The sequence below is a fragment of the Neocloeon triangulifer genome, unplaced genomic scaffold, assembly GCF_031216515.1.
Source record: "Neocloeon triangulifer isolate White Clay Creek 2 clone unplaced genomic scaffold, ASM3121651v1 ptg000012l, whole genome shotgun sequence".
Classification (NCBI taxonomy): domain Eukaryota; kingdom Metazoa; phylum Arthropoda; class Insecta; order Ephemeroptera; family Baetidae; genus Neocloeon; species Neocloeon triangulifer.
The window spans coordinates 19235506-19247536 of record NW_026775554.1 but is presented as its reverse complement, the minus strand read 5'-3'; the positions used below and the strand labels follow the sequence as shown (position 1 = coordinate 19247536).

The window sequence follows — 12031 nt, the reverse complement described above, 5'->3', positions numbered from 1 at the left end:
TTAAATTTATTCGATAAATTTTAAAATCTTGTTAAAAATTGTTTAAAATATTTGTTTATCCGTTAAATGTGTCCTCAAGACTTTATTAAACTACAAAATAAAGATTGTTGCCCATTAGCTACTACAATTACATTGTTCAGAGATGCATACTTTGTTTACGTAGATTGTAAAAAATGATAAAAAATCTTCGCGCGTAATTTAGACGGTATAACAAGATAAATTAATCTGGGCTCAACGCCAAGCTGTGACATTGTCATAAAGAGCTACCAATTTCCAAGAGTCAAACAAAAATAGTGAATTATTCTTACTAACTAGCAATTTAAACTCACTTTCGCTAAAGAATAATTTTTATAAAAAATATCAAAATATGGAAAATAATTTCCCTTAAAAACCCTTTACGCTATGTAAAAACTTAAATACATTTTCATAATTATTTTTTTCGAAACAAGCAAAACCTTTCTATGTCCTCTGCTTCAATTTGGCAGCTCGGCCTCGTCAACGATCAATGCTCTGCGTTCAAGAGCCAAAAATATATTTTTGTTCAAGCGACAAATCTACAACAAAAATAGAAAACTTGCAAGAAGAATTTGGATTTTTCAAAATCTATAAAATATTCTCATTTAAATCAGTTATCATTTATAAAATTTAAGTATATATTAGTTTCCTTGAGCGCGCCGCAAATAATAAATTTCAAGTGTGATGGACTTTCTTGTGCTGATTATTTCATTAATTTGAAAACAAATATTTGCAAACACGCGATCTAGTTAGAGCGCTCCGATTTCAGGCAGTGCCAAATTAGGTGAAGGACGTTGTAAGATTTCCGCAACCATTATAAGCGTGAATGCGAATTCAAAATTGCAATTCTCTATAAGAAAGGCGCACTTATTGGACGGAGAGACAACAAAATATCTTTTTCTGCACATATGTATCACGTGCTGACGCAGGCGAGATTCTTTTTCTGCACGCACTCATGTCCGATGAGCGCGTCTTTGACTTTCGGACGCCTCGAAATAAACTGGCGACACTCGCAAAGCGGCGCGGCGCCCTTGTCACAGCGCTAATTTGCTTCAAACTTGAAGCGCCGGCAGCTTAAACATCTTTCTCGTCCAGCCATTGTGCCATTTATTTATATTTTTTTCAGCCTTGTTATTGTGAAATAAATGCACCGTAAGGATTACAAAAAATGATATTAAAAAAGGAAATTTAACACAAAAGATTAAACTGTTTTTAAAGACGATAATTTTTTATACTCTCTCAACACCGAAACCCAGTTCACTAAAAATTTATATCCTGTTAAACAATACAAATCGTTCTTTTTAAAACGACATTTTTAATAAATTTATAGGAATCCATCACTTGTACTGTTATTTTAAGGCACAATAAGTGTTTGACGTATTCTACTTCAGTCTCGGCGTTCTGTTTTGTGCCTGGTACCAATAGTACTAGAAAGAAGCAGAGGCATTTCGCAAACTTACTTATCAAATTGCGCCTCAGTTTGTCATCAATATAAAAAGCTTCCTTATTTAAAACCATTAAAATTAACCAAACAAATAACAATTTTTGTGCAAAACTGGTGGTTAGATTATATTAATTTCTTATCTGACGCATAATTTAGGATTTTTTTTTAAATTAACCTTAGCATTTTAGAAAAGTTAATTGTTTTACATTGCTTGCTAAAAAATTTCGGCTTGAACATGAAAAACCAGTTATTTAAGTTTTGACCTTAATAAAAATTCCAAATAAACTTTGTTCTTCTCATACTGAATTTTTATGGTTTTCCCATAGAAAATTTGTGTTCTCTGCCAAGGTATTTGGCCCCTCTTGGAGATTAATCACAAGATGGAATAATAATTTGAGTGGCGCCGCAGCTGTTGACTTAGCAGCCGGCAGTTTAGCGTGGCCCTAATAACAGCCGGCTTATCAGTCAATACGTTTCTCTCGGCATAAACATAATATAAATGTGTATTGACACAAACTGCGCGGTTCTAAATCGACATTTTTTTTTTATTAACAATGTTATGGTACAACAGTAGATTGTGCCTAATGAGTGTCAAGCAAAAATGCAGCAGGCAGAATCAATTAAACGTACGGGCAAAGTAATTCGAGAAGTTCAATTGAAGATCGAGCTTACTTGGAGGCTTTGGCAAGCCTGGCGGCCACATCGGCCCAGTTGGCCTTGTTGAAGATGGCTTTGACGTAGTCGGGACGCACGTTTTTGTACTGCAGGTAGTAGGCGTGCTCCCAAACGTCGATACCAAACAAGGGTACCAGACCTGGAACAAAATTAGTATTCAATAGAAAATGGGATAAATTTAAGAACAAAAAATTGTTTAGAAAGATTTAATAAATAGATTATTAAAAGGACCAGAGAGTTTATTTAATATATCATGGATAAGTAAATTAACTCTTCGTTTAAGATATTTTTTATAATAATGGTTTTTATGATAAATGTAGCTCATTAATTTTGTTAAGATTTTTGCTCGAAACGCACAACATGAATTTTTACAGCTATTATTTGATTTAATTTATTTATGATACCAAAATAAATTGGAACAAAAGACACCAAATTTTAAATTTTTAATAATAATAAAATAAACTAAAAATTGTTTGTGTAAATGATCCGAAATAAGGGTTACATTTATTTACTAATATTGATCTTTTCTTTTAAAATCTCATTATGGAATTTATCTCTGTACCTGTGGTAGCTTCCAGAGGGTCTTGGTTGGGGCAAGCGGCAATTTGGAGACGCTTGGTTTGCTTATTGAAACCCAGCCAACCCCAGCCAGAGCCCTGAACAGCCACGGTCGAGGCTGACAACTGCGTCTTCATGGCCTCGAAAGACCCAAAGTCTCTCTTTATGGCGTCCAACAACTCGCCGGAAGGTTCGCCGCCTCCGTTTGGAGACAAATTCTGCCAGAAGATTGAGTGGTTCAGGTGGCCACCCCCGTTAAACCGCAGGGCCGGGGCCAAGCTGATGATGCTGCTGACGTCATCTGAGAAAAATTGAATTATCATTCATCTGCTCAAAGCATTTCTGATTATTGCTCACTTTTGGCCTGAGCCTCAGCAAGCTTTTCTTCGGCGACGTTCAGGTTTGCGACGTAGGTTGCGTGGTGCTTTGAGTGGTGCAGCTGCATGATTTCAGCAGAGATGACAGGCTCAAGGGCGTTGTAGTCGTAGGGCAGGTCAGGAAGGGTGTGCTTCTGACATGCCTGCACCCTTAGGGCGTGGTGAACAACCTGGCGGCCTCTGAAAAATAATTTTTCATTTTAATTTCATTTTAATGGTAATTTAATTGAAATACCACAATAAAAAATATAATCCTTTGAAAATAATTAAATTTACATAAAGTACAATGAATTTTGTTTTGTTTATTACATTTAGCCGTAACCAAACTATGTTTAAAAATTGAACTAAAAATTCCATTTCACACTATGAAATGTAAATCATGTTTTAACCAACAAATTGATTTAAATTAAATCAAAAGTATTTGTAGAAAATACGACGCAACGTGCATAGTGTGTGATACAATTTTACATAACCACACAGTGCAAAGTGCAATCCACTCAGTAATATAGATGGGTTCAAGGACAAGGACAAAAATTTTTGCCGGCTTAATGAGAAAGATCGAGATGGAGACATTGGAGACTTTTTATGTGAGTTTTGAGTAGAATTGTATAATTCTTTATGTAATTCTACTGAAATACGAGCAAAATAATATCTACCTGATGAGAGATGAAATTCCTTTGGAGCTCAACATTTTCAAATTTTCTTTATTTGATTCGAGTTTTTCAAAAGAGCCCTTATGTATCTGATAATTTCTCCAACAGCTGTGTTTTTTAAGTTTTTTTGACAAAACAATCGGTATCAAACCGGTAATGTTTAATAACTAAAGAGGGATAGGCAGTGTAACTGGTTTAAACTACCGGTATGTTCAAGAAAAATCGTCACTTGACGCTCCTGATCCCTCTCGGCCGATTCGGAACTAAAATCTCAGCGGAGACTGCGATTGGAGGAGCACCTGGCGGACAGACGTGAAACAATAACAATTGGTCATTGCAGCAGCTGTCAAGTGGCTCACGACGGGTGGTGGGTTTTTCCTGGATTTTTCGGCGAGCAGGCGACTTTCGGCGAAACAGGTGAGCCGAATCGACCGGCAGACGAACGCTTTACCCTGGGCCGAACGTTTTCAACGCATTCGCGACGCCCACGAAGCGCGAGCGGCGGCCGAAACGCGTGCCACTGGTCTGCCATTTTCCACAAAGCTGGAGATGCATTAACCTTTCCTTCCCGTTTTTTGCCCCACTTCCTCTTACCAAGTGAACGACTGACTGCTCCTTCGGCTGCGATAATAATTCTACTGCTTTTGATTGCAAGATCATTTTTTGAATATTTTTCAGGTCGGCCGTCGACGTATGCGGCGAGGTCTGACGAGCAACAGCACCCTTTGATGCCAAGATGAGCTTCTTCTTGTGAGTACAACTCGAACACGCACCTCATTAGCACTCTTGGCCCATCCTGCCCGCTCTCGATGACATTATACGTTTTGTCAGCCTTGAGAGCCTCGAATAAGACAAAGAGCGGTCGATAAGATGCTGCGATTGATGTCATCCGTCCGCTCGGGTCCATTATTAAATTATTATTATTTGCTCTCGCTCCTTCAGCTTTGACGAGAGCTGCAGCCTTGAACTCTCATTTTCTCATCAAGCTACTGTTTCTTTTTTCCTATGACTTATATTAGTTTGAATTAAAATTTCACTAATTTGTCTCGATCAAAAATATAATTTGAATTCCGGCAACGTACCACTTTGCCAAACTGGGGGTGTCACGTTTATTATTAACGTCTTACAAAGTGGCAGTCAGTGTGACGCGCATCCTTTATCAAATTACTTATTCTTTCATCAGTGAGCTTTGGTATTTATATTTTAATTTTCAGCAGGTACCTTAACCTTCCAAGACATTCTGCGCCAAATTTGCCATTTTTGGCCTTTCGTGATTTGAAAAAATGTCCTTTTTCAATAATTTGGTAAAATTAGTTTGATAATTAATGACAAAAATGGCAATGCCCTTACTTGACAGGGGGTGAAATAAATAAAAAATCTTAAGCAAAAGTAATTTTAATCAGTGTAGTTTTCATAAGAAAAACAGTTTCGTATAGATAACTTAAATAAATAAATGTTAAAAAGTGTCCAATTTCAAATCAAAATCTTCACTTTTCCTGCGTAATTTATTTGGTTATTTTATTTCAGTAATAATAATTTTTCAGTAAGGATAAAGTCCGTTTTTTTTGCTTGATTAATTTTTTTGTTTTTACAACTTTATGCATACAATTTTTCCCATAATGTAAAGGAAGTATTTTAAGATAAAAACACCAAGTTTGAAGTTGTTTTATTTTAACGTCTGTTAATTTAAGAATTAAATGATTTTAGTATTTTTCATTCCTTTTTTATTTTACAATTAATAATAATGCCTGTAAAATTTTAAATTTTTATTATTAATTATTGTTTAATATTTATGATTTTAATAAAAATAATATTTTTTCCAAACACTAACCTTAATAATATCTTTTCTGTTTAATTTTGAACAAGAGACCGTGTGAACACTTTTTTATCACAACCTTCCAAGCTTGCAATCAAAAACGGCCTTCTATTTTCCTCCCGCAGAACTCTTTATCAACCCAAGCTCTTCAAATGAGTCACCCCGCTCTCTCTTTCTCTATCAAAGTCCCACCGGGACCCTCTTTTTTATCTCCAGGGGAGCGGTTTGTGTGCATGTCTGTCGCTTTTAATACTTCACAGATGCGTACAAAATTGATTTCAGTTTTTTTTTGCCAACTTTAAGTAATATTCGCTTTGAGCCTTCCTGTTGGGGAGAAAATAAATTTGCGTCTGCCAGTTTGTGTTTGGGTGCGAAACGCTGCTCAAGGTCGCGGTTTATTGCCGACAGTGCAAAACTCGAACACGACGAAAACAATGCCGAGCTTTGAAAATAATTTCACTTGCGGGAGACGACCGAAATGCACACTGAGTTGGGCACTGTTTACTTTTTTAAGATAAACAAAAATGAGTAGAATTGTTGAATTTGGTCTCAAATTACTAGCAAAATAATTTTTTTTTTGCTCAGTCAATTTCCATTTCCATATTACATTTAAATTTTAGAATAAATATGAAAAAGAGATAAGGAGAATATTAAATACTTAAATAATAATTGAAAATCCATCTCCTGTAAAAAAATTACGTTACTTAATTGAATTTTTTCAGTGGCAATCGATCTTCGAAAACATTCAAGCCGAAGAAGAACATCCCAGAGGGCACCCATCAGTATGACCTGATGAAACATGCAGCGGCCACTCTGGGCTCAGGCAACCTCCGACTGGCCGTTATGCTGCCGGAGGGCGAAGACCTCAACGAGTGGGTCGCTGTCAACAGTAATTTGGATAAAAATATTTGTGCTTGTCAAAACTAAACTTTTTCATTTCAAAAGCTGTGGACTTTTTCAACCAAATCAACATGCTGTATGGGACGATAACCGAGTTCTGCACTGAAGAGAGCTGCGCCATCATGTCCGCCGGTCCCAAGTACGAGTACCACTGGGCAGATGGCCAGTCAGTGAAAAAACCCATCAAGTGCTCAGCGCCCAAATATATTGACTACCTGATGACTTGGGTTCAGGATCAGCTCGACGACGAGGCGCTTTTTCCCTCAAAAATTGGTATTTTCGCGCTCTATTGTAGGGTTTGTGTGTTTATTTTTCTCTCAATTTCAACAGGCGTTCCTTTTCCTAAAAATTTCCTCACCATTGCCAAAACAATCCTGAAAAGGTTGTTCCGGGTGTACGCTCACCTCTATCACCAGCATTTCTCAGAAGTGATGCAGCTCGGTGAGGAGGCTCACCTTAACACTTCTTTCAAGCATTTCATTTTCTTCGTCCAGGTAGGCACAGAGTTTTGGGAGTTACAAATTTCTTATCTTATCACACTTGCTCCCCTGCTCACATTTTTTTTTATTAATCTGCTGATAAACGTCCCCCCATCTTCAACTTTATCTAATTTTCTTTATTCTCACCCTCATACAATTAGCATTAATTACCAAAAATATTTTGTTTAGGAGTTCAGCCTAATAGACCGAAGAGAATTAGCACCACTGATGGAGCTGATTGAGAAGCTTACAAATAAGGAAGGACGCTTGTGAATGCTTTCATATCTTGTGATTTCGTTTACTTCATTGTCGAGTCCACAAAAAAAAAATTATATTTAAGCGGAAGATGACTTTCTCTGTTAGTGATTTGGGCTCTATTCATTTCTCAGCATTATTTTTTAAATCTGCCATCGTTAAGTTTTAAGCACATTTTTTTCACAGTGAACCAAATATTAAATTTTATTCATTTCTAAAGTTTTTAACACTAGAAAGAGCATGTGTAATTTGTAAAGATGTAATCAATGGTAATTGAACCACTTCAAAACAACCTGAACACCCAACTCAAGAATTGATGTTTTTGTACTCAGATATTTTCTGTGGCGAGATGTGTCCTGAGAAAAAAATTATGATAAACTAGTCAAAATTTCACTTAACCAGTGCCTCCTAAAACAATATTCCCTGGAAACATCTCAGAAGCCATGCACAGAATACAATAAGCTGAAAAGTGCCTATTTTTGGTCAATACTTGGAAAAAATCTCTTGATAGCTTGCCGAATTTCGTCAATGTTGTGAACTGTAACTATTGATGTTTCAGGCTACAGTATTAACCTAAACACACCCACTCATCAGCCGAAATGAAATCATTCAATAATAATCCAGCTGTGTATTTTCATAAATCATTCCGTGTTTTGCTAAAAAGTGGTCTCGAAGAAGTGTAAATTTTGTATAAATAACCCATTGAAAATGTTGTCCAGGCAGCATTAGTGCATTATTTATTAGGCCCATTTGTTGGATCTTTTTATGTGTAAATAATTTCATTAAGTTATTTTTCTCTTCCTAGTGACATACTCCTTGATCAAAGGAATTCACTAATTGTTGATTTGTTAGATTAGCTTCATTGGCTAACAAATTTCATTTTTAATGTCTATTTTCCTGCCAAAAATAAAGACGGATTTCTCAAAATATCTTATGCTTGCTTACTTAATTTTTCTCAGGTGTTTTCAAATAAAATATGCAATTCTTATTATTATCCGAATGGTTAGTTGTTTATTGAGAAAGGCTGAAGAGTTCACCAATATAATATAAAATGCCGTGGATTTACATTGTTTTGAATTTTTACATAGTGGTTCTCCTAAGAGCACTAGAGATACTATTAACGCCTAGATTTTCCATACAACCTATCAGTATTCCATATGCTAATCCAAACTAATCTGCCCGGTGCTAAAACGCTAATAGCTGCAGCAAAATGAAAGTGTTGAAATGAAAACTTAATGGCACCACAGTGAAATAAAATGCCACATAAAACCAAAGCAACGACTACACAATCCAAATAAACTTGCTGCAACTTATGAGTGGAAAAATTACATAATTTAGGAGCTCGGAGGCGGCGGAGGAGGAGCGGACAGAATTCCAGCTAGGGCGGCAAAGTCGGGTGGGCCTCCACTTCCCGGTGGAGGCGGCGGTGGATACGCTGCTTGCCAGTTGTACACTCCAGGTGGAGGCGGCACTCCGCCCCCATGTCCTGGAGGAGGTGGCGGGGGTGGAACAGGGCCCGGTCCTGAGCCCTGTTGCCATGGTGGCATCTGCTGATGACTGGGTGGTTGCCAAGGCATCACTCCGGCCCCTGGAGGCGGAGGTGGGGGCGGTTGCATCATATTTGGGGGCGGGACGGCAGTTGATTGCCACGGAGGCGGCTGGTTCATCGGCGGCATCTGCGGCATGGACATCAAACTCGGAGGCTGACCCTTGCCGTTGCTGGGGGCCTGGCTCCACGGAGGCGGCTGAGTCAAGGCCTGGGGCATGCCTCCCACACCTGGAGGTGCAAGAGGAGCTTCAGCAATAGCACGAGGGGGAGTTGGAGTGTCAAACAACGATGCTGCAGTTGCACGTTGGCCAAAGCGGCTGCCTCCTCCATTCTTTGGTGGTGGAGGTGCTTCTCCCAATTCAGCCATCAGAGACATGTACTGAAAAAGTTAATGAAACAATTAAATATAATTTGAAAGTTAATTTTTCATTTCAAATTTGTCTTTTGACAAGACTTTGTTTCTTCTTTATTGCAATTTTTTAAATAACTTATTATTTTGAATTTACCTCTTCGTCAATTTTATTCCTATCTTCCATTCCAATCGGATTGCCAGCCTCGTCATACTGCATTTTAACACGGCAATCTCGGGAAATGTGTCCTGCGCCACCACAAGATGTGCAAATAACATTGTTGGTAATGTTGGGTTTGTCAGGGCACTGAAATTTAGAAAAAATAATCAGTTTTTTATTCACGCATGCACATTCGTTTCACGCCTTGTTACCTGCCACGATTTGTGAGTTGAGGCGCCGCAGTTAGAACATCTTGGTCCGTCATTTTCACGAAGTGTGCCGTTCAAAAGAGCCAGTTCACGCAACTGCATTCGGCGCAAATCATTTTGACCCTCGGGCACTTCAACTCCTTGACGGATTATTTCTTTAATCTGTGAATGAGAATTAAAATATAAATACAGTTTAATTTTCAGGTTTCAAAAAAACCTACTTGATCAACAGCTTTCTTGACCGATTCAGGATTGTTGGCTGTGACATAAGCATGCAGAGGTTCGTCCTCCCCTGGCAGCGGCTGGCCATCCTTGCGTCCCACCTTTCCTTCTTTCACCGATCCTTTGCCCCTGATAATGATCTTAGCGCCAGTTTCCCTTTCCATGGCTATTGTTAAAAAGATTGATATAAATTTTTAAATGGTTAAAATCTCCACTCACATTTCAGCGTGTTTCCGCGAGGACCAATGAGAAGTCCAACGAAGTTAATATCAGGGTGTTCCTCTTGGGGGATCATTACCTTGTCACTGACACGCACCACTGGCGGCCTGCAAATTATTCAATGAGCAAAAGTACCCTTTTCTAGATTTTTTTATGAAGATTTTTTTACTTATAAAGACTCACCAAAGTTACTGAACTATGATTCTACTTATATTTTTTTTTTCATACGTATTTGAATATTATTTTTGTCTTTGGTAAAATTTTACTTGCCATCTCCTTCAAAGTTATATTTAATTAAAAAAAGTTAATTTATATGCCAAATAAAATAGCTGTACATACTTGTAATCAACTGGCGGCTTGTACTCGGGGTTGATCGATTGCAGCTGGTTGATGAGTCTGTGGCGATCTTCTTCCAGGTTTTTACGGGTGCGGTACTCTCTGGTGTTGAGCCTCTTGCCGTCGCTGCTGTAGATGGGTTCCGGCGAAGGAGACCTGTCACGAAAAAGCTTTCTAGGTACCTGACTATTTCCCACACTTTCTGCCTATTGCTACCCACGCCCACAAAAGAATTGAGAAAAGAAAAAATTGCTAATGAGCTGTTCTGGCATTTGGGCACCTGCAAAAGGATTTAAGTAGTTTATTTCAAATAGCCCATGTCAGACTCGTGACGATTTACCTAAGAGAATTGTGAGCTTTGGCGCTGAATTTGGCAGAAAAATTAGGTTAGTGCGAGTTTTATTAAAGAATCGATACACACTGATTCTGACACCTAAACATAGCAGCTGAAAATTGCAAGTATTACAACAGTAAAGATCTTGCATAATTTTTTCGTTACATCAAAATCACATTTCGTCCTTTCTCATTTGGAGATTGCCTTGTGAAATACCAACATTTTCTACAACTGTGCTCAAATATATTTGCATAGTTTGAACCTTGAAGCTGATTTTTTGTAAACTCGTCAGGTTTGGGTAGTAAGAGCAAAGCGATTGATTAAAATAAGTCAGGTAACTGAATTTCCCCTTCCTTATAAGCCTTATCTACGTAATCAAACCTTTCTTCAGGAATTGATGAAATCCCCAAATCCCCCGTGCGAAGTTTCCTGCTGACATCCTCTATCTGCAGTTGCACTGTAAGAAAGGGGGTTAGAAGGGGCACAAAGCCCAAATACAATTAGAATCGCCAGAATAGTCACAAAAACAAGTGAGGCATTAGGAAAAAAGAAAGACTGTGATCATGGAAATTATATAAAAGAGACTGGATAACTTTCTTTTCTGCAAGCATTCCTACAGGGAAATGGCCAAGGGCCGCCTGTTTTGGTTGATTAAAAATTTAACTGGTTAAAGACACATAATATGAGTATTATATTATCAAAATGAGAAGGTGAACAAAATATTTTCAACGATTAAACGCTAAAATAATAAGTAATAATTATCAATCTTCTGTACAAGAGGGAATTAAAGAGCTGATTGTCAAAATCTAGGTAAAGAAAGTAAAAAAATACAGATTTGAAAAACTTACAAAGATAAGCTTTTTCCTGGGATTTGCTCAGGTTACTCGGCAAAATTGTGGGCATGCCAGGAATGAAAGTCTTCTCAAATTCTCCTCCTCCCCAACGAGATTTCTTTCGCCGAGCGCGCCTCTCTTCTCTGGTTTCTTCAGGATAATCTAAAATTCACACAAATATGTAATTATTAAAGATCTGAGGTTCAAATAATAGACAAACCTTCTTCATGCTCGCGTTTTCGGTCCTTCTGACCGCCGCCGTTGTTGGCCATCTGCAGATAGCTCGGGTTTAACAGCGAGGTCGTGTTATTGTCATAGTGGCTATAGCCATAGGGATCGCTCATTTTGGAGCTTTTATCTCGCAGTTGTGCGGCGAATTCGTGTTTTCAGGGCACGGGCACTTACTGCTCTTCACAGGGCCGTCTCAGGTCGGTCAATTTTCGAAAGAGCGGCCTCAAAGTTCGGCTCTTTCTGCAGCCGACAACAAAATCGACGACGTTCTCAGATTCCAAAATGTCTGTTCTAGTCGAATTTTCACCGGAAGCTGCTGGTTTTCTGCTCAGTTTTTTTAATTTGTGAAGAATTAACTGCGCAGAAACATTCGCGCAGAAACTATTCAAAAACCTTTGCTTTTCGAATAGATTGTTG

At 38.1% G+C, this 12031-nt stretch overlaps 3 protein-coding genes across 3 annotated transcripts; 1 reads left to right on the top strand and 2 right to left on the bottom strand.

The window, feature by feature from the left end:
- Positions 1-224: 224 nt before the first annotated feature.
- LOC132197130 (superoxide dismutase [Mn], mitochondrial) lies at positions 225-3883 on the bottom strand. The gene is made up of 5 exons (XM_059620210.1): positions 3726-3883; positions 3050-3249; positions 2697-2993; positions 2132-2273; positions 225-554 (listed from the first exon to the last, which is right to left on the bottom strand). Exons 1-5 carry the CDS (start codon positions 3758-3760, stop codon positions 542-544), a joined length of 687 nt encoding a protein of 228 aa, XP_059476193.1. The 5' UTR covers positions 3761-3883; the 3' UTR covers positions 225-541.
- A 104-nt stretch (positions 3884-3987) lies between these two features.
- LOC132197131 (MOB kinase activator 1B) lies at positions 3988-8117 on the top strand. The gene is made up of 6 exons (XM_059620211.1): positions 3988-4139; positions 4401-4472; positions 6261-6427; positions 6484-6711; positions 6769-6932; positions 7107-8117. The coding sequence occupies exons 2-6, from the start codon at positions 4459-4461 to the stop codon at positions 7188-7190; spliced, it is 657 nt and encodes a 218-aa protein (XP_059476194.1). The 5' UTR covers positions 3988-4139; positions 4401-4458; the 3' UTR covers positions 7191-8117.
- A 43-nt stretch (positions 8118-8160) lies between these two features.
- LOC132197128 (splicing factor 1-like) lies at positions 8161-11930 on the bottom strand. Its single transcript, XM_059620208.1, has 9 exons — positions 11604-11930; positions 11399-11545; positions 10932-11007; positions 10220-10372; positions 9881-9987; positions 9661-9827; positions 9443-9601; positions 9228-9377; positions 8161-9100 (listed from the first exon to the last, which is right to left on the bottom strand). The coding sequence occupies exons 1-9, from the start codon at positions 11725-11727 to the stop codon at positions 8507-8509; spliced, it is 1677 nt and encodes a 558-aa protein (XP_059476191.1). The 5' UTR covers positions 11728-11930; the 3' UTR covers positions 8161-8506.
- Between the last annotated feature and the right edge of the window lie 101 nt (positions 11931-12031).

Coding starts and splice junctions, on each gene's coding strand:
- LOC132197128 (XM_059620208.1), bottom strand. CDS start 11,727: ATGAGCGATCCCTATGGCTATAGCCACTATGACAATAACACGACCTCG. Junction 11,008..11,398: donor CCAGGAAAAAGCTTATCTTT/GTAAGTTTTTCA, acceptor CCTTTCTTACAG/TGCAACTGCAGATAGAGGAT. Junction 9,378..9,442: donor CAACTCACAAATCGTGGCAG/GTAACAAGGCGT, acceptor TCTAAATTTCAG/TGCCCTGACAAACCCAACAT.
- LOC132197130 (XM_059620210.1), bottom strand. CDS start 3,760: ATGTTGAGCTCCAAAGGAATTTCATCTCTCATCAG. Junction 2,994..3,049: donor TGCTGAGGCTCAGGCCAAAA/GTGAGCAATAAT, acceptor AATTTTTCTCAG/ATGACGTCAGCAGCATCATC. Junction 2,274..2,696: donor CCCTCTGGAAGCTACCACAG/GTACAGAGATAA, acceptor ATTTTGTTCCAG/GTCTGGTACCCTTGTTTGGT.
- LOC132197131 (XM_059620211.1), top strand. Junction 6,712..6,768: donor GCTTTTTCCCTCAAAAATTG/GTATTTTCGCGC, acceptor CAATTTCAACAG/GCGTTCCTTTTCCTAAAAAT. Junction 6,933..7,106: donor ATTTCATTTTCTTCGTCCAG/GTAGGCACAGAG, acceptor TATTTTGTTTAG/GAGTTCAGCCTAATAGACCG.